The following is a 24,840-nucleotide window of genomic DNA, read 5'->3' on the forward strand; positions in this document are numbered from 1 at the left end:
GTCAGGCGCGAGGCGTGGTGTCAAGCAGACTGCTGGTGGGATCCAGCGATCATGGCCGGAAATCCCAAGTCCGCACTTAGTTACTGCAATGTCTCAGGTGGAACAGTGACCAGGCGTTCACCAACAAGTGTTGTAGGTGAACAAAGAGTAGAATATTCACGACAAGACATCGTTGATTTGCAGCCTAAACACAAACTCTGAACTGAATGCATTTATCTGGCTTTCCTTGTTGGATTAAAACCAAACTGTAAACACATCGGTTTTTGGCTGCTGGCCGCACAAGCAAAATTCCCTGTAGACAGTCTTTCTCAGGCAACTTCAACACGGAATCACACAATATTGAACAGTTCAGGTCCTTCAGCCCATGACATTGTTCCGACCTTTTAACCTACACTAAGATCAATCTAAACCTTCCCCACATACATAGTCCTCCATTTTTCTATCATCCATGTGCCTATCTGCGAGTTTCTTAAATGTCCCTACCACTACCCCGGCAGGGTGTTTCACCATACTCTGTGTAAAAAAGAAAATTACATTTGACATCCCCCCCTATATTTTCCTCTAATCACCTTTAAATTATGTGCCCTCACATTAGCCATTTTCATCCTGGGTAAAAGTCTCTGGCTGTCTGCTCTATCTATGCCTCTTATCATCTTGTACAACTCTAGCACATCACCTCTGATCCTCCTCCCCAAAGAGAAAAGATCTAGCTCACCAAATCTGTACTGATAAAACAAGCCCTCTAATCCAGGCAGCACCCTGGCAAATCTCCTCTGCACCCTCTCTGAACCTCCCACGTCCTTCCTATAGTGAAATACGTAGAATCGAGCATATTACCTCACAACTCTTGAACTCAATCCCGACTAATGACGGTCACAACAACATACGCCTTCTTAACCACCCTATCAACTTGAGCAGCAACTCTGAGGGATCTACGAACGTGAACCCCCAGATCCCTCTGTTCCTCCACACTGCTCAGAATCCTGCCATTCAACTGCACTCTGCCTTCAAATCTGACCTTCCACAGTGAACCACTTCACACTTTTCCGGACTGAACTCCATCTGCCACTTCTCAGACCAGCTCTGTATTCTATCCATGTCCTGTTGTAACCTACGAAAAGCTTCGACACGACCCGCAGCCTTCAACCTGAAACTGAACCGATAGTGAAACTAGAAAGCTGCAGATGACAGCATGTGAATGATACCAAATCAATAACCATCCACTAAAATGGAATAGATATCCTGGACAAGTAAGCCTATAACTGAAGGTGAAGGTCCTGGCCACATAGGTAATTAATATGTTGCCCCTCCCACACCGAGGCTCAACACATTGTGAACAACTTTGGCAGCCCTCTGAGCTGATGACCTTTGTGTTGAGGAGCACGTGGGCTTGGCTGTTAACTCCTCAGTTGCCAATTTTCCAGCAAGCTAGGTTCTTGATTAGTAAGCGTGTCAAAGGTTGGGGGGGGGTGTGTGTGTGGGGGAGGGAAGAAAACAGAGAATGGAGTTGAGAGGGATAATAATTCAGCCATGATGGAATAGCAGAGCAGATTGCCTAATTCTGCTCCTATGGTCGAGCAAGTTAAAAGAGAATTGGAGACACAAGAGAGTGCAGATGTTGGTATCTGAAGCTACATGTAAATTGCTGGAGGAACTCAGTGGGTCAGGCAGCATCTGTACGAGAGGGTGAATTGTCCATGTTTTGAGTCGAAACCCTCCCTCAGGACTGAGAGGATAAAGAGGGCAACGAAGTCCCACTTCAGAGACTTGTAGTCATAGTCATACTTTATTAATCCTGGGGGAAATTGGTTTTCGTTACAGTTGCACCATAAATAATAAATAGTAATAGAACCATAAATAGTTAAATAGTAATATGTAAATTATGCCAGTAAATTATGAAATAAGTCCAGGACCAGCCTATTGGCTCAGGGTGTCTGACCCTCCAAGGGAGGAGTTGTAAAGTTTGATGGCCACAGGCAGGAATGACTTCCTATGACGCTCTGTGCTGCATCTCGGTGGAATGAGTCTCTGGCTTAATGTACTCCTGTGCCCAACCAGTCCATTATGTAGTGGATGGGAGACATTGTCCAAGATGGCATGCAACTTGGTCAGCATCCTCTTTTCAGACACCACCGTGAGAGAGAGTCCAGTTCCATCCCCACAACATCACTGGCCTTACGAATGAGTTTGTTGATTCTGTTGGTGTCTGCCACCCTCAGCCTGCTGCCCCAGCACACAACAGCACACATGATTGCACTGGCCACCACAGACTCGTAGAACATCCTCAGCATCGTCTGGCAGATGTTAAAGGACCTCAGTCTCCTCAGGAAATAGAGATGGCTCTGACCCTTCTTGTATTCAATGTCACTGCTGAGGTTCCAGTCTAGCACAGAGATTACTGCATTGTTGTTTGATGAGATGTTTAATCGGTCAGTATAAAGGGGTGAGGCAGGATTTTGAGATGAAATGTCGACAATTTCTTTCTCCCTTCCTCCACAGATGCTGCTCGACCCACTGTGTTCCTCCAGCAGATTGCTTGCTACTACAGAAATGAAGATTCTGTGGCAATCTTGGATCTGAAAATCTGGAGGTTCATCCAGTTTTTCTCAAAACAAATCATTTTATGGGAGCTGGAAGGCCAGCATTATTTGGCTATAGGTCACTGCTCGGTGAGCCTGCCTCCTCGAACCACTGCAGTCCTCCTGATGACAGCACTGCCACAGAGTCATTGGGGAGAGTGCAGGATTTAGACCCGGCTTTGATGAGGGAAAGGCGATGAATTTCCAAGTATGACAGTTCTGTCCTGGAGGTGGTGGTCTTCTTAAGAGTCACAGAACAATACAGCACAGAAACAGGCCCCTCGGCCCATCTAGCCATGCCAAACGAATCCTGCCTAGTCCCATTGGCCTGCACCTGGACCATAACCCTCCATAACCTACCCAAACTTCCCTTAAAAGCTGAAACTGAACCCGCATCCACCACTTCCGCTGGCAGCTCATTCCACACTCACATCACCATCTGAGTGAATTTCCCCACATGTTCCCTTCAACATTTCACCTTTCACTCTTAACCCATGACCTCTAGTTCTAGTCTCACTCAGCCTCAGTGGGAAAGATCTGTTTGCATTTACCTTCTCTGTATGCCTCATTATTTTTTAATACCACTATCAAATCTCCCCTCATTCTCCTATGCTCCAGGGAATAAAGTTCGAACCTATTCAATTTCTCCCCTATAGCTCAGGTCCTCAAGTCCTGGCAACATCCTTGTAAATTTTCTCTGCACTCTTTCAATCTTATTGATACCTTTCTTGTAGGTAGGTGACCAGAACTGCACGCAATACTCCAAATTAAGCCTCATCAATGTCCTACACAACTTCAACATAACATCCCAGAATTCAATAGACAATAGACAATAGGTGCAGGAGTAGGCCATTCGGCCCTTGGAGCCAGCACCGCCATTCACTGTGATCATGGCTGATCATCCACAATCAGTATCCAGTTCCTGCCTTATCCCCATAACCTTTGATTCCACTATCTTTAAGAGCTCTACCCATCTCTTTCTTGAAAGCATCCAGAGACATGGCCTCCACTGCCTTCTGGGGCAGAGCATTCCATACGTCCACCACTCTCTGGGTGAAAAAGTTTTTCCTCAACTCCGTTCTAAATGGCCTACCCCTAATTCTTAAACTGTGGCCTCTGGTTCTGGACTCACCCATCAGCAGGAACATGCTTCCTACCTACAGCGTGTCCAATCCCTTAATAATCTTATATGTTTCAATAAGATCCCCTCTCAGCCTTATAAATTCCAGAGTATACAAGCCCAGTCGCTCCAATCTTTCGACATATGACAGTCCGGCCATCCCCGGAATTAACCTTGTGAACCTACGCTGCACTCCCTCAATAGCAAGAATGTCCTTCCTCAAATTTGGAGACCAAAACTGCATACAGTCCTCCAGGTATGGTCTCACCAGGGCCCTGTACAGCTGCAGAAGGACCTCTTTGCTCTTATACTCAATTCCCCTTGTTATGAAGGCCAGCATGCCATTAGCTTTCTTCACTGCCTGTAGTACTTGCATGCTTGCTTTCAGTGACTGATGTACAAGAACACCTAGATCTCTAGAATTCGTCTAGTATTCCTTATGGTAAAAGTTAGTGGTCTGGGAGGCCCAGGTAGAGTCGTCCAGAATAGTAACTACAGAACCACTTGTGTTGCTAGTATTCACCGTGTGCCGGTGGTGGAGGAGTGAATGTTTGTGGTGTTGGATGAAGTACTGATTAACTGATTCTCAACTTGTCCTGGGGAAGGGTTCCGGCCTTCAACGTCGACTCTTTATTCCTTTCCACGTAAGCTGTCTGACCTGTTGAGTTTCTCCAGCATTTTATGTATGTTGTTAAAGATTTCCAGAATCTTGTGTATATGCTCATTTAACTATTCCTTCAGTCAGGGTCAGGGAAACATGATTTAGCTATGCGACATATTTGGCTCTAACAAAATTCACTAATTTAAAAAAAGTAAACTATTATATTTATTTTAGATTCTTGTAAGGCTGCAATGATCACGGTCATTTCTTAGAAAGCAATTTCTTAGGAAACTTCTTGGAGTTAATGTAATAACAATTTTAAGTTGGTCTTCAAGACATTAGTCAGGTCCTGTGGTCAAAGATTCTGGGCTCGAGTCCCACTTCAGAAACTTGCATACAATGTCTCTGCTGAGATTCTAGTCTAGCAGAGAGAGTACTGCTTTGGTGTTGGACAACATGGCAAACTGAAGCCCAGTCTGTTCGCTCAGGTGGACACAGAATTACACAGCGCTATTCTGCTGAGGGAGAACGAACTGGTGTTGGAAGAAACTGCTGCCTCTTGGCAGTGGGAAGTTAGGAAGTAGGAGGCTTAGTGTTTTGTGAGGCAGTACTTATCCCTTAACAACCATCACCACAAATAGGTTTGCTGGTGGTACAGCTCAGTTGAAGCTTACTCTGGGCAGACTGGTTGTCAAGTTTTGAAAAATGAGAGGGTATCTCATTGAAACCGATCGAATATTGAAAGGTCTAGATAGAGTGGATGTGGAGAGGATGCTTCTGATAGTGGGGGAGTCTAGGACCAGACAGCACAACTTTAGACTAGAAGGCCGTCCCTTTAGAACAGAGATGAGGAGGAATTTCTTTAGCCCGAGGATGGTGAATCTGTAGAATTCGTTGCCACAGGTAACTGTGAAGGCCAAGTTATTGAGCATATTTACAGCACAGGCTGATAGATTCTTGATTATTAGGGACATCAAAGGTTACGGGAGAAGGCAGAAGAATGGGGTTAAATCGGCCATGAAAGAATGGCAGAGAAGGTTCGATGGGCCGAATGGCCTAATTCTGCTCGTATGTCTTATGGTCTTAAGGATTGTTAGAGATGGGTGGAGATAGTCAAATATAAAGAATGAAGAATTGAGGGCTGTGGGGACCCGGCACGGAAGAGGAGATGAGGACAGTGTAGATCAACCGTAATAGACAGGACAGGCTTCTGCTACATCTTATGCTCCCTCTACTTTACAGCAGCGATGACCCCACAGCAGTACATCATTGACTAGGAGGTTGTGTGGGGTGTGGGGTGTGGGGTGCGGTGCTGGGATTGTGTAAGGTCCACAAGGAGGAATGCCCAGCCTCTGGGTTCAGAGGGCTGGAGAGGAGGACCGAGGAACAAAGCTGATGCTGGCAGTGCCGTGGGGGCGGTTGCATTATGTGGTGTACGAGGCTAGGGTCAGATCACTTGTGCTATGTTTCATCTCATGCACTAGGCCTGCAGAAACCAGCATCTCAGAATCTGCCTGGATGCTCGTTAGAGCGTCAATATTTCAAGTTTCAGATTATAAACTGACCCTGGGTCACGTGTACATGGAAACATACTGTGAAATGTGTTGGTTGCGTTAATAACCTAAACAGACGAAGGTGTGCTGGGGGCAGCTCGCTAGCGTGGCCACACATTCTGGCATTAATGTAGCATGCCAGCAATGCTCAGCGGAAAAATACAAACAGCAGCAACAACAGTAGAACGAGCCCCTTTTAGCCCACAATGCTCTCAAAAACCCATCTATAGAAACCCCCAGTGACAACATGGGACTGTGATCACACTATCCCAGCTTGCTGGCCCCTCCCAATAGAGCTAACCATTCACTCCCACACTGCAAAATCCCAGACTGCATATCACAGTGCTGACAACACAGCGCCGTTTCATTACACGTTCCCTGTGATCGCAATGCTGTTGTTTACGTACCAGACATTAGTTGGGGCAGCTGGACTCTCCAACAGGAGCTCGTGGACCATCTGGAGATAAAGAGAAAGCATGTGTCACGAACAGCACGAGAACATTAATGCGTCTACTGGAAGGGGTAGATGTCACATTGAGTTACAGCACATAAATTGGCCACTTGGTGTGATCTGTCCACGTGGAGTGAATGCTCTGTACGAGGGTTGAAAATAAAAATAGTTCTGATTGGTGTGCACAGACATCCAGGGTCAGAACACAAAGGTACCAAGATCTCTGACTACAGATACTCAGGATCAGTATATTAGTATTATACAGTAAATACAGTGTGATACACAGAGATACCCAGTGTCCATATATAACCGTGCCACTGATCTGTATATACCCAGGGTCAGTACATAACCATGTCACTGGTCTGTACATACCCACAGTCAGAATATACCCAGGGTCAGTATATATCAGAGTGACTGGTCAGTATACAAACTGTGCCATTGTTATTATACGCAGTGGTGCTAGAAAGTTTGTGAACCCTGTAGAATTTTCTCTATTTCGGCATCAATATGACCTAAAAAGTGATCAGATCTTCACGCAAGTCCTAAAACTAGATAATGAAGACCCAATTAAATAAATAACACAAAAAAATTATACTTGTTCGTTTAAAAATGCCAACAACAGGAATTCTGCAGATGCTGGAAATTCAAGCAACACACATAAAAGTTGCTGGTGAACGCAGCAGGCCAGGCAGCATCTCTAGGAAGAGGTGCAGTCGACGTTTCAGGCCGAGACCCTTCACCAGGTCAGGACGAAGGGTCTCGGCCTGAAACGTCGACTGCACCTCTTCCTAGAGATGCTGCCTGGCCTGCTGCGTTCACCAGCAACTTTTATGTGTGATACTTGTTCATTTATTTATTGAGAAAAATGATCCAATGTTACATGTATTTGGTGGAAAAAGTATGTGAACCTTTGCTTTCAGTAACTGGTGTGACCACCTTGTACAGCAGTAACTTCAATCAAATGTTTCTGGTAACTGTTGATCAGTCCTGCACATCAGCTTGGAGGAATTTTAGGCCATTTCTCCTTACAAAGCTGCTTCAGTTCTGGGATGTTGATGGGCTTCCTTGCATGAACTGCTGGCTTCAGGTCCTTGCACACCATTTCTATAGAATTAAGGTCAGGACTTTGACTCAGCCATTCCAAAACACAAATTTTCTTCTTTTTAAACCATCCGGTTGTTAATTTACTCTTGTCTTTCAGATCATTGTCTTGTTGCATCATTCAGTGACAGGTGATAGGTGACAGACTGCTACCTTGACATTCGCCTGTAAGATGTCTTAGTGCAATTTTGAATTCATTGTTTCCTCACTGATTGCAAGCTGTCCAGATCCTGAGGCAGCAAGGCAGCCCCAAACCATGATGCTCCTTCCACCACACATCCATCACAGCTGGGATGAGGTTTTGGTGTTAGTGTGCAGTGCCCTTTCCCCTCTAAACATAGCAATGTGCATTTCTGACAGAAGTTCAACTTCTGTCTAATCTGTACACAGATCATTGTCCCAAAAGCATTGTAGAACATCCAGGTGGTCTCTTGCAAACTTGAGATGTGCAGCAATGTTTTTATTGGAGAGCAGTGGTTTCCTCCATGGTGGCCTTCCTTGAATACCATTTCTTGTTCAGTGTTTTTCTTATAGTGGACACATGAACATAGATTTTAGCAAGTTCTAGAGATTTCTGCAGATCTTTTGCTGTTACCCTTGGGTTCTTTTTTACCTCCTTCAGTAATGCCTGCTGTGGTCTTGCTGTGATCTTTGCAGGATGCCCACTCCTAGGGAGAGTAGCAACACTACTGTTTCAATAGACAATAGGTGCAGGAGTAGGCCATTCGGCCCTTCGAGGTTTCCTCCATTTGTAGACAATTTCTCTTATTGTGGACTGATGAAATCAGGTCTTTATAAATGCTTCTGTGGCCTTTTTCAGCTTCATGCATCTCTACAATTCTACTTCTAAGGTCCTGTGAAAGTTGTTTTGATCAAGGCATGGTGCACATAAACAGATCTTTCTTGAGAAGAGCAGGCTCTGTCAGTAACCTGACTTTGTGCATCTTTTTTTATAGGGTAGGGCACCTCTACAACCCACACCTCCAAATCTCATCTCATTGATTGGAACACCTGATTCCAAAGAGCTTTACCCCCAGAGGTTCACAGATGTTTTCCAACATGTAATATTGGATAATTTTTCTCAATAAATAAATGAAGTTTTTTCTTGTGTTATTCATTTAATTGGGTTCTCTTTATCTAGTTTTATGACATGTGAAGATCTGATCACATGTTAAGCCATATTAAAGCAGAAATAGAGAAAATTCTACAAACCTTCCAGCACCACTGCAACTGTGTTACTAGTCAGTATATACCCAGGGTCAGTATACAACAGTGTCACTGGTCAGTACATACCCAGGGTCAGTACACAACCGTGTCACTGGTCAGTACATACCCAGGGTCAGTATACAACCATGTCACTGGTCAGTATATAACCGTGTTACTGGTCAGTATATACCCAGGGTCAGAATATAACCGTGTTACTGGTCAGTATATACCCAGGGTCAGTATACAACAGTGTCACTGGTCAGTATATACCCAGGGTCAGTATACAACCGTGTCACTGGTCAGTATATAACCGTGTTACTGGTCAGTATATACCCAGGGCCAGAATATAACCGTGTTACTGGTCAGTATATACCCAGGGTCAGTATACAACAGTGTCACTGGTCAGTATATACCCAGGGTCAGTATACAACCGTGTCACTGGTCAGTATATAACCGTGTTACTGGTCAGTATATACCCAGGGTCAGAATATAACCGTGTTACTGGTCAGTATATACCCAGGGTCAGTATACAACAGTGTCACTGGTCAGTATACACCCAAGGTCAGTGTGCAACCGTGTTACTGGTCAGTATATACCCAGGGTCAGTATACAACCGTGTTACTGGTCAGTATATACCCAGGGTCAGCATACAACTGCGTCACTGGTCAGTATCCAACCGTGTCAGTGGTCAGTATACAACCGTGTTACTGGTCTGTATACACCCAGGGTCCGTATATAACTGTGTTATAGAAACATAGAAAACCTACAGCACAATACAGGCCCTTCGGCACACAAAGCTGTGCCAAACATGTCCTTACCTGAGAAATTACCTAGGGATACCCATAGCCCTCTATTTTTCTGAGCTTCATATACCTGTCCAGGAGTCTCTTAAATGACCCTATCGTATCCTCCTCCACCACCGTCGCCAGCAGCCCATTCCACGCACTCACCACTCTCTGTGTAAAAAAACTTATCCCTGACATCTCCTCTGTACCTATTTCCAAGCACCTTAAAACTGTGCCCTCTCATGCTAGCCATTTCAGTCCTGGGGAAAAGCCTCTGACTATCCACATGATCAGTGCCTCTCATCATCTTGTACACCTCTATCAGGTCACGTCTCATCCCCCGTCGCTCCAAGAAGAAAAGGCCAAATTCACTCAACCTATTCTCATAAGGCATGCTCCCCAATCCAGGCAACATCCTTGTAAATCTCCTCTGCACCCCTTCTATGGTTTCCACGTCCTTCCTGTAGTGAGGTTACCAGAACTGAGCACAGTACTCCAAGTGGGGCCTGACCAAGGTCCTATATAGCTGTAACATTACCTCTTGGCTCTTAAACTCAATCCTATGACTGATGAAGGCCAATACACCGTATTGGTCAGTATTTACCCAGGTCAGTATATAACGGTGTTACTGGTCTGTATATACTCAGGGTCAGTATATAGCCGTGTCACTGGTCAGTATATAACCAGGGTCAGTACGTAACCGTCACTGGTCTGTATATACTCAGGGTCAGTATATAACCATGCCACCAGTCAGTATATACCCAGGGTTAGCACATAAGTACTCCTATACATGGCGTACCTCCACAAACTGAAGCAGTTTCTCAGTGGACACCTCGAAGCCTTTCCTTGCTGACTCTGACTTCCGTAGCTGACAATCGAGGACAGCGATTCGCTTTCTCAGGTCCTGGGTGTCATCCTGCAGTTGAACACAACTATATTGTCAGTGTTCACTTACCCTTGCTGTACTTTCACAGCCACACTACATTTGCGGGACTTGGGGACACTTCAATTCTGGTTACAGATCCACTGACCCAATCAATTCACCAGATTGTCATCCTTTACTCCACAGCTCACTGACTGGGTACAGGATTTAGTGAAGATTTAAATCCAACATTCTGCTCTGGAACAGATAAAGGCAAGGTCGTGCATGTTTTTTGTAAGAGAAAGAAGAAGAAAGGTTAAAAATTAGCTTTATTTGTTACATGTACATCAAGACTTAGAGTGAAATGTGTTATATGTGTCAATGACCAGCACAGTCCGAGAATGTGCTGGGGAATAGCCAGCAAAGGTTGCCATGCTTCCAGCACCAACACAACACGCCCACGTATTACTAACCCTTACTAGCACCCATGCCTTTGGGAGGAAACTCGAGCACCCAAAGGAAACTCACCCGGTCACGGGGACAGCGTACAAACTTGTTAAAGACAGCAGTAGGAATTGAACTCCTCATCTCTAGTGTCAGCTGCTATGTTACTGGGCTGACGAAGCAATTCATGACAGGGTACACACAGAAAGTGGTAAGGCCCTGGGAGCATTGTAGGACAGACAGATCTATGGGTACAAGTAGATAGTTCTTTGAAAGTGGGGACACAGTTCAACAGGGTGGTATGGAAGTCATTTGTAATGGTTGCCTTCATCGAGTTGGGATATCATGTTACATTTGAACAAGACTTTGGTGGATCACATTTGCAGTGGAGGGTGCAATTCTGATTGCCCTGCTGTAGGAAGGATGTCCTTAAACTGGAGAGGGTGCAAAATAGATTTATGAGGACGTTGCCAGGACTGGACAGTTTGAGTTATAAAGAGAGATGGCATAGGCTGGGACCTCTTGTCCCTCTGGAATGTAAGAGACACCATAGGCTGGGACCTCTCATTTTTCTGGAATGTAAGAGATAGCATAGGCTGGAACCTTTTGTTTCTCTGGAATGTATAGGGCTGGGGGTGACCTTATTGAGCTTTATAAGGCTATGGGGGGCACAGATAAAGTGAAAGTCTTTTCACCAGGAGAGGGAGGTCCAAGGCTACGGTGCTTAGGTTTAAAGTGTGAAGGGGAAGTTTTAAAAGGCACCTAAGGAGCAACTTTTCACGCAGAGGGTGTATGGAATGAGCTGCCTGAGGAAGCGGTAGAGGGCTGTTCAACCATGACATTTACGAAGTGTTTGGTAAATAAGGGTTATGGGCCAAATGCAGACAAGTAGTTGCCCATCTCCTTCTGTTTCTTCCCTGATGCACTATCTTCTCCTCTTAGATTCCTTCTTCTTCTTCAACTCTAAGCCATGCCCATGGGGCTTATTTCAGCCAGGACACCAATGGGCCACAGAGTGGACCGGCCGATTCACAGTGATTTGTGACTCTGGTTTAAGCTCGTTCACAGTGGCTGCGGCTCTGTGCATGGGACCATGACTTACTCCTTGTCTGTAAGCCTCCCTGAGATGGACAGTGGGTGGGACAGGGGTGGGGTGAGAGAGAAGGTCCAAACCCTGCTAACTGCTCAGCGACAGAAGTGACTTTAGCCTCGTTCTACACTTGTCGCTGCCCTGGTAAAGCAGCCAGCATAATCAAAGACCCATTCTACTCCAGACATTCTCTCTTCTCCCCTCTCCCGGCAGGCAGAAGATACAAAAGCCTGAAAGCACGTCCCACCAACGACTACTTCTACCCTGCTGTTATATGACTAACAATGGTTGTCTAGATTAGATTAGCTTTACTTGTCACATGTACATTGAAACAGGAAAATACAGTGAAATGCACTGTTTGTGTCAACAGCCAACACAGTCCAAGGATGAGCTGGAGTCGGGCTTCCAGCATCAGCATAGCATGCCCACAACTTACTAACCCTAAGTAACTGTAGATCTTTGGAATGAGGGAGGAAGCCCTCATGGCTCCTGACAGACTGTAGTGGGAACTGGACCCCCAACTGCTGGCGCTGTAAAGTGTTAGGCTAACCACTGCGCTACTGTGTCGCCACACATCCCCAGTATGATAAAACGGGCTCCCGACTTCACAACGACCTCGTTGTGATCTTGCACCCTTATTGTCTACCTGCACTGCACTCTTACAGCAGCTGTGTTCTGCTCCTGCTTTGCCTCGTTCTTCCTCAATGCTCGCTGTAAAGGTTCCTGCAAGACAGGCTTTTCATTGTATCTCAGTACACGTGACAATAATAAACCAATTCATCGGCAGTACTCTAGCCATGTCCATGGCTCAGGGCCCATGGGAGCATCCGGAAACTGTTCTCCGGCCCTGGGACTCAGATTCCCCACTTAAATGAAGGGAGGGAACGGGCAGATTTGTCTGGGAGAGGCTGCCTGGTGAATGTCCCAGATGGTCAGGGCCCATGTTCGTGGCTCGCCTGAGTAGTGGAGCAGTCACTTCGTGTCTCTTGCTCGACTTCCTCTGAATAGCTGTGGAAGGCTCTGACAGGCTCTGACCTACTTTGTTACCTTGACTGAGCACTGTAAGCTGACAGGACATGGCACAGTGACCACTCGGTTGCTGCAGTAACCCAAGACCGCATTCTTTCTTACCTTGGTCTGGCCGTGCTGGTCTGCCAGCTGAGCTTTGAGCTCCGTAATCTCTGCCTCCAGCAGTCGGATCACCTCCTCGAAGTCCATCTCCATGCCCTGCGCCTGTCGCTGCGCTGCCTCGGCGAGGTGAACCCGACTCCGCAGGCAACGGCCCTCCTCCACCGCACTCCTCACCTCCTGGCACGGGGAGGGGAGGGCAACATTAGCAATGCAGCACATTCACACTAACACGCTCACAGTGCCATGTGCACACACACTGTGAAAATACTCACATTAGGATACACGTGCACTTTTACATACACACACAATTAGAATACACACTACAGACTCACACATTGTGGCACACACACATATACACACTAACTCACTCACTTACACATTGGTACACACACACACACACACAGGGCCACGCTGACATACACACTCAGGTAAGCACACACTCAATGAACTACTCACACATTGGTATATACATACACACACACACACACACACACACACTGCCATACACAGACACTGACACACATATTGATACGGATGTACACACTGACACTATCAAACTGGTACATATTGACACACTCACACATTGGTACATACACTGGGACACACACACACACACTGGTATGCACACACATACTGACACATTCACACATTAGCACACACACACACACACACACACACACATGGCTGCATGCTGGGATATGTGCACTTGAGATACACATTTGAAGACACACACATCTATACACTGGGACACACACTCAGCAACCCACACATTCAAACACTTGGCAAACACACACACCGATGCTGTCTCTCTCCCTCTCCTCTCTCTCTCTCTCTCACACACACACACAATGAAGCAGTTGCCCCTTCAGTTGTTGCCCACAACTGATGTCCTCAGTTCTCCTGTCACTGTGTGTGGGTGCGTGAGAGTGTAATCTTCTGGTGTGCACAATTCCTGCATGGTTTCTTGCATGAATATGGTTCCACTGGTTCTAATGCATATTGGGATGTCCTGCAGTGTGACAAAAAGCTGCTTCACTATTTACTTAATGCATGTGTGGGCGGTGAACAATGGTTTGCTGAGAAACGTAGATGCTCTGTCACCATCTGACAAGGGGAAAGGTTGCACCATGTGTCAGGTGTGACCTTTTCTGAAAAGCCTGACAGTCAGCTTGAATAAGCAGCCCCTGTCCAAATTGTTAACCTGTCTTTTCCATTTTCACACAGCAACAGGCACGCCACGTTTGTTAACAGTTACAATTTATCACTATCTGAGTCTGAGCGTGAACCAGCAACACCGCGCTCCACCAGTTTCCTGCGCTGTACATCGCAGCGGCAATGTCACAGCAACCCTGCAGCTTCCTACTGGGGTCCACCACCCCTACTGGGGCACAGGCCACGGACAGCCGCTCGCCAGGCTCCTCTGTCCTGGGCCAGTTGTCCCCAGGCATAGTCCATCTTCAAAGGTCCTGCCTCTCCCGGGGGTGAGGTCTTTGGAGGTTCTGCCGACGTGTCTGTAGCTCTGCGTTTTTACAGGATGGGGTTGCTAGCCCCATGGCCAACCCTCTTTTCGCAGCCGGGCTCGGGACTGTCCATGGTGGAGTTCATTTTCTTTGCAACACACACAAAATGCTGGAGGTCTGGCAGCATCTACGTAGAGTTCCCTGGGTCTGATAGTTTCATTTTCAATACGTAAGCCTCCACCAACCTTACCCCGCACAGCTTGTTTCTATCTCCTAGCAAAGATCCATTAACCTGACTGTCTGAGTGGGCCCATTGTTTCTGCCTGCTTTTGCCCCTCTCAACTCGTGTCCACATACCTCAACTCCATTTTAACCCAAACACAGATTCTGGAAATCCAGAGCAACACACACAAAATGCTGGAGGAACTCAGCAGGTCAGGCAGCGTCTATGTAAATGTACAGTCAGTCAATGTTTTGGGCTGAGGCCCTTAATTAGGGCATCTTTATAAAACTGTTCTGGGCTCAGTGCAGCAAAACCATATTCCTGATGATAACCGATGTACTTGCTTTTAACTTTCTATGTTATATATTCACAAAGTTATACACCATAGAAACAGGCCATTCAGCCCAAGTTGTTCATGCTATACAAGTTGTCTGTCCTGGCACTTACGCCTGCAAGTGGCCTAGGTGCTACACCTGCAGACTCACCACCTCCCCGGTCCCGGTTTGCATTCTGGCCCCCAAACAGTCCTTCCAGGTGACTCAACAATCTGCTGGGGTTGTCTATTGTGTCCAGTGCTCCCAACGTGGCCTCACCTACACTGGTGAGACCCATTGTAAATTGGGGGACTGCTCGTTGAGCACCTCTGCTCCATCCACCACAAGCAGAACTCCCTGGTGGCCAAATATTCCCATTCCCATTCCCATACTGACGTGTTGGTCCACAACTTCCTCTGTCAGGGTGGAGGAGCAACACCTTATATTCCGCCTGAGCAGCCTCCAACCTGATGTCATGAATAACAATTTGTCCTTCTGGTAATTTTTTCCCACCCCCTCTCCTCTTCTTGTATTCTGCCCTCTGGCCTCTTACCTCTTATCGTCTCTCCCTGTACACCTCTGCCTTCCCTTCCTCCTCTCCCATCAGATTCCTTCATCTCCAGCCCTTTACCTTGATCTTCTCCACCCACCTGGTGTCACCTCTCACTTTCTAACCGTCCTCTTTCCCCTCCCCACCTGTTTACTCTGGCATCTTCCCCCTTCCTTTCCAGTCCTGATGAAGGGTCTCGGCCCAAAATGCTGACCGCTCATTCCTTTGCATTGATGCTGCCTGAGCCACTGTGTTCAAAGATTCAAAGTACGTCTGCAGTGTCCAACCCTGAGATTCACCTTCCCCACAGACAACCACGAAACAAAGAAAACCACAGAACTCATTCAAAGTAAAACATCAAACCCACAACGCGCAAACAAAAACAAATCACATCAACGGCAAAACAACGAGCGGGAAACATAGAATATAAAACAGCAACCCTCCCCCCCAAGTCAGAGACATTGAAAGAGTCCAGGCATTTTCAGTACAGCTCAGTTCAGTTCAATCCAGAGCTATGTCATTTTCTGCAGGTCACTCTGATCAAAATTGCACAAAATAGCAACGGGAAAAGCAGTGACCAAAAACCAGAAACACATCATAACGTGAACCATGGAGTCCATCCCACAAACTGCATCGATTAAACCTTGCCTGGACCCAGAACTCCAGCATTCTGTGTGTGTTGCTTTGGATTTCCAGCATCTGCAGAATGTTTTGTGTTTACACTGCCCAAAGCGCCCATTTGCCTGGCTTGCCATATTCCTCTCAGCCTTCCCCCATTGATGTACCAGGCCAAGAACCCTCTCAGATCCGCTGCAACTAATTTCATGACACACCATTGATAATAATCCTGACTCTGAGGATCTTCGAAGATGAGAAAATCACAAACAAACCCAGTTGCAAATTCACGAGAGATTTCATGAGAGCGCACTCTTGCAGGGAGTGGTGAAAGGCTGGGAAGCTGAACAGACACCAGGGCACAGGAAAGGAGGGGATGGTGACAGTGGAGGAAGAGGAGGTGGGTCTATCTGAGCACATAGCAGAGGGGGGAAACGTCCTTGGTGTGCTGTATGCTTGCTGGAAAAGTTGCTCAGTTGAGAGAGCACCAAAGCCACAGTGGGCAGCAAGGGCAGGCAGCAGACCAGGAGACACAGGAACAGAATTAGGCCATTCGGCCTATCAAGTCTACTCTGTCATTCCATCATGGCTGATTTATTTTTCCTCTCAACTTGTTCTCCTGCCTTTCCCCTTAACCTTTGATGCCCTGACCGTAATCCAAAACTCATCTTACTAATCAAGAAGCTCTGCTTTAAATATACCAAATGACTTGGCCTCCACTGCTCCCTGCGGCAATGATTCACCAGCTTCCAGCTGAAGAAATTCCTTCTCGTTGTTCTAAAGGGATGTCCTATTGTGAGGTGGTGCCCTCTGGTCCTAGACTCCCTCACTCTAGGAAATATCCTCTCCACATCCAATCTATCAACACACATCAAAGTTGCTGGTGAACGCAGCAGGCCAGGCAGCGTCTCTAGGAAGAGGTGCAGTCGACGTTTCGGGCCGAGACCCTTCGTCAGGACTAACTGAAGGAAGAGTTAGTAAGAGATTTGAAAGTGGGAGGGGGAGGGGGAGATCCAAAATGATAGGAGAAGACAGGAGAGGGAGGGATGGAGCCAAGAGCTGGACAGGTGATTGGCAAAGGGGATATGAGACGATCGTGGGACAGGAGGCCCAGGGAGGAGGAAAAAGGGGAGGGGGGAAAACCCAGAGGATGGGCAAGGGGTATAGTGAGAGGGACAGAGGGAGAAAAAGGAGAGACAGAGAAAGAATGTATGTATATAAATAAATAACGGATGGGGTACGAGGGGGAGGTGGGGCCTTAGCGGAAGTTAGAGAAGTCGATGTTCATGCCATCAGGTTGGAGGCTACCCAGACGGAATATAAGGTGTTGTTCCTCCAACCTGAGTGTGGCTTCATCTTTACAGTAGAGGAGGCCGTGGATAGACATGTCAGAATGGGAATGGGATGTGGAATTAAAATGTGTGGCCACTGGGAGATCCTGCTTTCTCTGGCGGACAGAGCGTAGATGCTTTACAATATTCAAGCAATACACACAAACCAATTTCCCCAGGGATCAATAACGTATGACTATGAAAACACTGGAGGAACTCGGCAAGCCAGGCAGTGCCTGCAGGTTTTCCCGAGCTTTTCAATATTCAATAGGTTTCAATGAAAACCCTCTCCCTCCATCCTTCTAAACTCCAGGGAGTAAAGGCCCAGAGGCATCAAACGCTCCTCGAATACTATTTTTTTCATTCTTAGGATCATTCTTGTGAACCTCTTCAATGCCAGCAACTTTTTTTAAGCTACGGGGCCCACAACTGCTGAAGGGTAGTCTGACCAATGTCCTTAGCATTACATCCTTGCTTTTATATTCCAGACCTCACTACTGAGCCATGAGGGACAGATATGTGATGGTTCCCAAGGCCTGCTGCGAGAAGGGTCCTGCACAGCCAACAACAGGAAGCTGCTTCGCACGCTTACTGCTGTTTCGAGGAAAGGAAATTCCATCTGACATTCCTGGTGCATTAACAGGCAACTGGAACACAACAAGCGCCCTGCTCTGAGGCACGGCTACACCTTGTTTCTGGGACTGTAATCATTACCGCCTGGCCTTTTGTGGATTTTGAGTCCTCTACACAGAGCTGGCCACGGCCGCTGCCTCACATCTGTTTTGCTTTACCATCGATCTGTGTTCTCCAGCAACGTGAACATGAAAAAGGAGCCGAGTCCCTGCGGGGATTTAGCTCTCTGCCTGTTTACTCTGCTGCACACTGTGATCTTTTATGCATGAGAGCACTTGTTTGCTGAGAAGCTGGAGCTGAACTGAGGAAGCACGTCAAACTCTGGGCTGGGAGGCTGCATAACATTAAGAGCAACTTCACAGTCAGGCGGACAAACCAGCGCTCCAACAGTAGAGGAGGGGGAGAGAGTAAATAAGTCAAAATGAGGCGACTGGGGCCAGGCAACTGAAAGTGACACATATCAAAGCTGCTGGTGAACGCAGCAGGCCAGGCAGCACCTGTAGGAAGAGGTACAGTCAACGTTTCAGGCTGAGACCCTTCGTCAGGACTAACCGATAGAAGAGATAGTAACTGAAAGTGGTTGGAGAGATTGCCAGCATGTGAAGTGTCACGGATGTAGGTAGGGAAGGACTGAACCAGAGGGGAATAAAATGGAACAGCACACCCTGAACTTGTGTCCACATACATCAACTCCAATTTATCCCAAACACAAGAGACTCTGCAGATGCTGGAAATCCAGAGCAACACACACAAAATGCTGGAGGAACTCAGCAGGTCAGGCAGCATCTATGGAAGGGAATGAACAGTCAACGCTTTGGGCCGGGACCCTTCATCAGGACGAGAGAGGAAGGGGGCAGAAGTCAGATCAGAATTTTGGGAGAAGGGAGCGAGTACAAGCTGACAGATGCTGGCCGGTGTGAGTCGACGTCCGTGTGACCATAAGACACAGGAGCAGAATAAGGCCATTCGGCCCATTGAGTCTGCTCTACAATTCCATCATGGCTGACTTATTATCCCTCTCAACCCCATTCTCCTGCTTTTCCCCATAACCTTTGACGCCCTGACTAATCAAGACCATATCAACATCTGCTTTAAATATACTCAATGATTTTGCCTCCACAGATTCACTACCCTCAGGCTAAAAAAAAATTCCTCATCTCTGTTTTAAATGGATGTCCTTGTATTCTGAGTCTGTGCCCTCTGCTCCTAGACTCCCCACTACAGGAAACATCCTTTCCACATCCACTCTATCTTGGCCTTACAAATGCAGCTAATTTGACAAACAAAGCTAATCTTTAATTTAATTAAGCTGCATGAAGCACAGCCTGAGTTGTGTGATCACCCTGCGCAGAGTTCAGAGGATGCCAAGCCAGAAGACTGCAGAGGGATCCAGTCCGGGCACAGATCTGGCAGGAGTGGAAGAGCCACAGCAGAGACTGGATATAGCCTTGGGAAGAAGAAGCACGCAGGGCTTTGGCTCAACAGCTCTTTCAACCCAGGTGGATGGGGACAACGTAGTGCGAGACACTGTGTTTCCCAGGACTCCGTCTTCTGGCCTTACATACGTGCCTTTCAGAACCCCACTCCACTGGAAAGGACGGCGGTAAAAACCAACTGAGGTGAAGAAGCTCAGGGGTTTGGCTGGGTTAGTGAAACAGCCCAAACACCCAGTCATTCAGAGACTGTATGTGGCTTACGGTTAGTGGGTCTTTCTGTGCTGTGACCGCAGTACTGTTGAAGTTGCTGCCACACATTGCTTGCACACACACACACACACACACACACACACACACACACACACACACACACACAGATGGAGCCTCCGTCTCCGTGCCTACTGCTTTGGCAAGGACTCTCCTGCCCACACCGATGACCTCTTCTCCTGTCTTCAACCCTCCTCCTCTTCTTGGACACGCCGCTCTGGGTCTTTTTCCAATGAGACATTAACCGGCTTGACTTTAACACTCTCCTCTCTAATTCTAACCTCACTTCCTCTGAATGTGCTGCTCTCCACTCTCTCTGCTCTGCACTAATCCTAACCTCACCATCAAACCCACAGGTAAGGGAGGGTGCTGTAGTAGTCTGGCAGACTGACCTCAACCTTGTTGAGGCCAGGACTGGTACTTACCCTCACAGGTGAAACAAGTACCACACCTGCCCCTAACACCCCTTCCCTCACTATCTTTCAGGGCCCCAAATAGCCCTTCCAGGTGAGGTGACATTTGTGAGTCTGTTGGGGTCATCTACTGTATCCAATGCTCTAGGTGTGGCCTCCTGTACACTGGTGAGACCTGACGTAGACTGGGAGACTGCTTCGCCGAAAGATCTCCTGGTAGCCACCTATTTCAATTCTATCTCTCATTCCCATGCTGACGTGTCAGTCCATTGCCTCCTCTACTGCTGCAACGAGGCTACACTCAGGTTGGGGAAGCAACACCTTCTATTCTGTTTGGATAGACCCCAACGATGGCAAGAACATCAGCTTCTCAAACTTCAGGCAATTGCTCCTCCCTCACCGTTCCCCCACTTCCCGTTGCCGTCTCTCACCTTATCTCCTTACCTGCCCATCTCCTCCCCCTTTTCTTTCTTCCATGGTCTTCTACCCTCTCCCATCAGATTCCCCCTTCTCCAGCCCTTTATCTCTTTCACCTATCAGCTTCCCAGAAGTTTATTTCAACCCCTCCCCTCAGTTTCACCTATTACCTACCACCTTGAACTTCTTTCTCCCTGCCCCCACCTTCCTGCTCTAACTTTTCATCTTTTTCCAGTTCTGCCGAAGGGTTTTGGCCTGAAACGTTGACTGTACTCTTTTCCATAGATGCTGCCTGGCCTGCTGAGTTCCTCCAGCATTTTGTGTGCGTTGCTTGGATTTCCAGCGTCTGCAGATTCTCTCGTGTTTGTCTCACACACACACACACACACACACACACACACGACTGCCAGTTGCATGGGCCCTGTTTTGCTCCTGTTGCTTTGTCGCCTGTTGTGTTCTGTGTTGCTCAGCAGAACGCTGTGGACATGCTATGTAGGTGCTAGAATGTGTGGCAACACTTGCACGCTGCCCTCAACATATCCTTAGATAATGTCGGTTGTTAACACAAGCAATGCATTTCACTGTATGTTCTGATGTGATAAACAGATCAGAATCTGAATCAAGTGGGTTGAAGGACTCCTTTCTGTGACCATCAGCACTCCCCTCAGCGCTGGACTGTCTCCGTGACTGTGAGTCTCGTTCGGGGACTCTGTGGTTCGTGTTCTCTGTGTTATTTGTTTACTTTTTTTATGGTTTGCACAATTTGTTCTCCCCTCCCCCCCCCACACACACATTGGGTGTTTGATGGTCTTTGCTGTACGGGGTTTTGAATGTGTCCTGTTGTGTTTGTTTGTGGCTGCCTGTCAGAAGGCGAGCCTCAAGGTTGTATACTGTAAACACACTTTGATGTAAATGTACTTTGAACTTCTATTTTGACTTCCCTGTGACGAACGCCTTCTCACCTGTCTGGCTTTCTGTAGATCCTCACTCAGCTGCTTCCTGTTTGTCTCTGACAGTGCCAACTCCTCCTGAGGGAAACACAAAGCAGCGAGAGGTGAACCCACCTCTTACAGTTCAGTTATTTTATTTAGAGACACAGCGCAGTAACCAGCCCTTCTGTCACAATGAGCCCGTGCTGCCCCATTCAAATTTGTCACAGTAAAGATGGTGTTACTTAAATTGATAAAAATTTGTACGAAGGAATTTTGAAATGCTGAAGATTCGGCCTCTTCTCTAGGACACAGCAATCATCATTCGAAGCAGCAGTCACCCTCTCACCTTCACTTTCTTCAACTCCTTCAATGCTTCATCCCGCTCCTGAGTAATTCTTTCCAGGTCCTCAGCATCTACTGACGTAGATAATGGAACCTGCAACACACACAGGTTGTTCAGTCTCTGTAGTCAGCAAATCATAAACACGAGAGATTCTGCAGATGCTGGAAACCCAAGGCAACACACACAAAACGCTGGAGGAACTCAGTAGGTCAGGCAGCCTCTATGGAAATGAGTGAAGAACAGTCGACGTTTCGGGCTGAAAACTTTCTTGAAGGAATAGAGAGAAGACAGAATAAAAAGGTGTGGGGAGGCGAAGCAGGATAGCTGGAAGGTGAAGTGTGAAGCCAGGTGGGTGGGGTAAGTGTTTTACACATCACTTGGTCATCGCATGCTATCATTCCCAACTAACAACAGGGGGTGAAACTGGGTGGGGAGACACAGGCCTGGGAGTGTAGAGATGTGGACACTACTCGGTGAAACTGGGTGGGGAGACACTGGCCTGGGAGTGTAGAGATGTGGACACTACTCGGTGAAACTGGGTGGGGAGACACTGGCCTGGGAGTGTAGAGATGTGGACACTACTCAGTGAAAGCAGGTGGACATTGAGATTAGCTCAACGGTTTACAGAGCCAGCGATCAGTCACGATTGTTTGATAGCTGCTGCTGTCTGTAAGGAGCTTGTACATTTTCCTTGTGCAAGCTAAACGCCTTCTTCACTACCCTGCCCACTTGTGCCGTCATTTTAATGGAGATATGAAGTTGTATCCTGAGTTCCTTCTGTACAGCAAAGCTCCTAAGACCCTGACTTTTACTGTACATGTTCAGTAGGTGTAAGGCAACCAAAAATACATCACCTTACACTTGTTTGGATTAAATTCCATCTGCCTCCGCTCTGCCCAACTTTCCAGCCGGTCCATGTCCCTCTGTGTCCTCAGGCAACCATCCTTTCTATCTACAACTCTCCTAATCTTTGCGTCATCAGCACAGGTGCACCAGAGGACTGTGTGCTTAGCCCCCTGCTCTATCCACTTTACAATAACGACTGTGTGCCTAAGCACAGCTCCAGTGCCACACTCAAGTTTGCTGATGACACCACTGTCAGAGGCCGAATCAAAGGGATGATGGATCAGCATACAGGAGGGAGATTGGAAATCTGGCTGAGTGGTGCCACAACAACAACCTCTCACTCAACGTCAGCAAGACCAAGGAGCTGATTATTGACTTCAGGAGGAGGAAACTGGAGGTCCATGAGCCAGTCCTCATTGGAGGATCAGGTGTGGAAGGAGTCAGCAACTTTGAATTCCTCGGAGTTATCGTTTCAGAGGACCTGTCCTGGGCCCAGCACGTAAACACAATTACGAGGAAAGCACGGCAGCGTCTCTACTTCCACAGGAGTTTGCAAAGATTCCACATGACATCTAAAACCTTGGCAAACTTCTATAGATGTGTGGTGGAGAGTATGTTGACAGGCTGCATCATAGCCTGGTATGGAAACACCAATGCCCTTGAACGGAAAATCCTACAAAAAAAAATGGATACGTCCCAGTCCATCACAGGTAAAACTTACCCCACACTGAGTCCATGCACATGAAACACTGTCGCAGGAAAGCAGTATCTATCATCAGGCACCCCACCACCCAGGACATGCTCTCTTCTTGCTGCTGCCATCAGGACGAAGGTACAGGAGCCTCAGGACCCACACCACCAGGTTCAGGAACAATATTACCCCTCAACCATCAGGTCCCACACCACCAGGTTCAGGAACAATATTACCCCTCAACCATCAGGTTCCACACCACCAGGTTCAGGAACAGTTATCACCCCTCAACCATCAGGTCCCACACCACCAGGTTCAGGAACAGTTATCACCCCTCAACCATCAGGTCCCACACCACCAGGTTCAGGAACAGTTATCACCCCTCAACCATCAGGTCCCACACCACCAGGTTCAGGAACAGTTATTACCCCTCAACCATCAGGTCCCACACCACCAGGTTCAGGAACAGTTATCACCCCTCAACCATCAGGTCCCACACCACCAGGTTCAGGGACAGTTATTACCCTCAACCATCAGGTCCCACACCACCAGGTTCAGGAACAGTTATTACCCCTCAATCATCAGGTCCCACACCACCAGGTTCAGGAACAGTTATCACCCCTCAATCATCAGGTCCCACACCACCAGGTTCAGGAACAGTTATTACCCCTCAACCATCAGGTCCCACACCACCAGGTTCAGGAACAGTTATCACCCTTCAACCATCAGGTCCCACACCACCAGGTTCAGGAACAGTTATCACCCCTCAACCATCAGGTCCCACACCACCAGGTTCAGGGACAGTTATTACCCTCAACCATCAGGTCCCACACCACCAGGTTCAGGAACAGTTATCACCCCTCAACCATCAGGTCCCACACCACCAGGTTCAGGAACAGTTATTACCCCTCAACCATCAGGTCCCACACCACCAGGTTCAGGAACAGTTATCACCCCTCAACCATCAGGTCCCACACCACCAGGTTCAGGGACAGTTATCACCCCTCAACCATCAGGTCCCACACCACCAGGTTCAGGAACAGTTATCACCCCTCAACCATCAGGTCCCACACCACCAGGTTCAGGAACAGTTATCACCCCTCAACCATCAGGTCCCACACCACCAGGTTCAGGAACAGTTATCACCCCTCAACCATCAGGCTCTTGAACCAGAGGGGAGACCTTCACTTGCCCCATCATTGAAATATTCCCACAACCTATGGACTCACTTTCAGGGACTCATCTCATGTTATCAATATTTATTGCTTATTTATGTATTATTATTATTTCTTTCTTTTTGAATTTGCACAGTTTGTTGTTTTTTGCACAGTGGTTGAAAGCCCAAGTTGGTGCGATCTTTCATTGATTCTGTTATGGTTATTTTATGGATTTATAGAGTATGCCTGCAAGAAAATGAATCTCGGGGTTGCATATGGTCACATATAT

The 24,840-nt window shown here is 47.3% G+C and overlaps 1 protein-coding gene across 1 annotated transcript in view; it reads right to left on the reverse strand.

Moving 5' to 3' along the window:
* The window catches only part of stxbp4 (syntaxin binding protein 4), a 144,056-nt gene that overhangs the window by 46,530 nt on the left and 72,686 nt on the right, over nucleotides 1-24,840 (reverse strand). The window contains 5 exon segments of the mRNA XM_063030683.1: nucleotides 6,261-6,310; nucleotides 10,196-10,312; nucleotides 12,924-13,100; nucleotides 21,545-21,610; nucleotides 21,861-21,950. Coding sequence (XP_062886753.1) covers nucleotides 6,261-6,310; nucleotides 10,196-10,312; nucleotides 12,924-13,100; nucleotides 21,545-21,610; nucleotides 21,861-21,950 — 500 coding nt within the window.

Source organism: Mobula hypostoma, chromosome 22 (assembly GCF_963921235.1).
Source record: "Mobula hypostoma chromosome 22, sMobHyp1.1, whole genome shotgun sequence".
NCBI lineage: Eukaryota > Metazoa > Chordata > Chondrichthyes > Myliobatiformes > Myliobatidae > Mobula > Mobula hypostoma.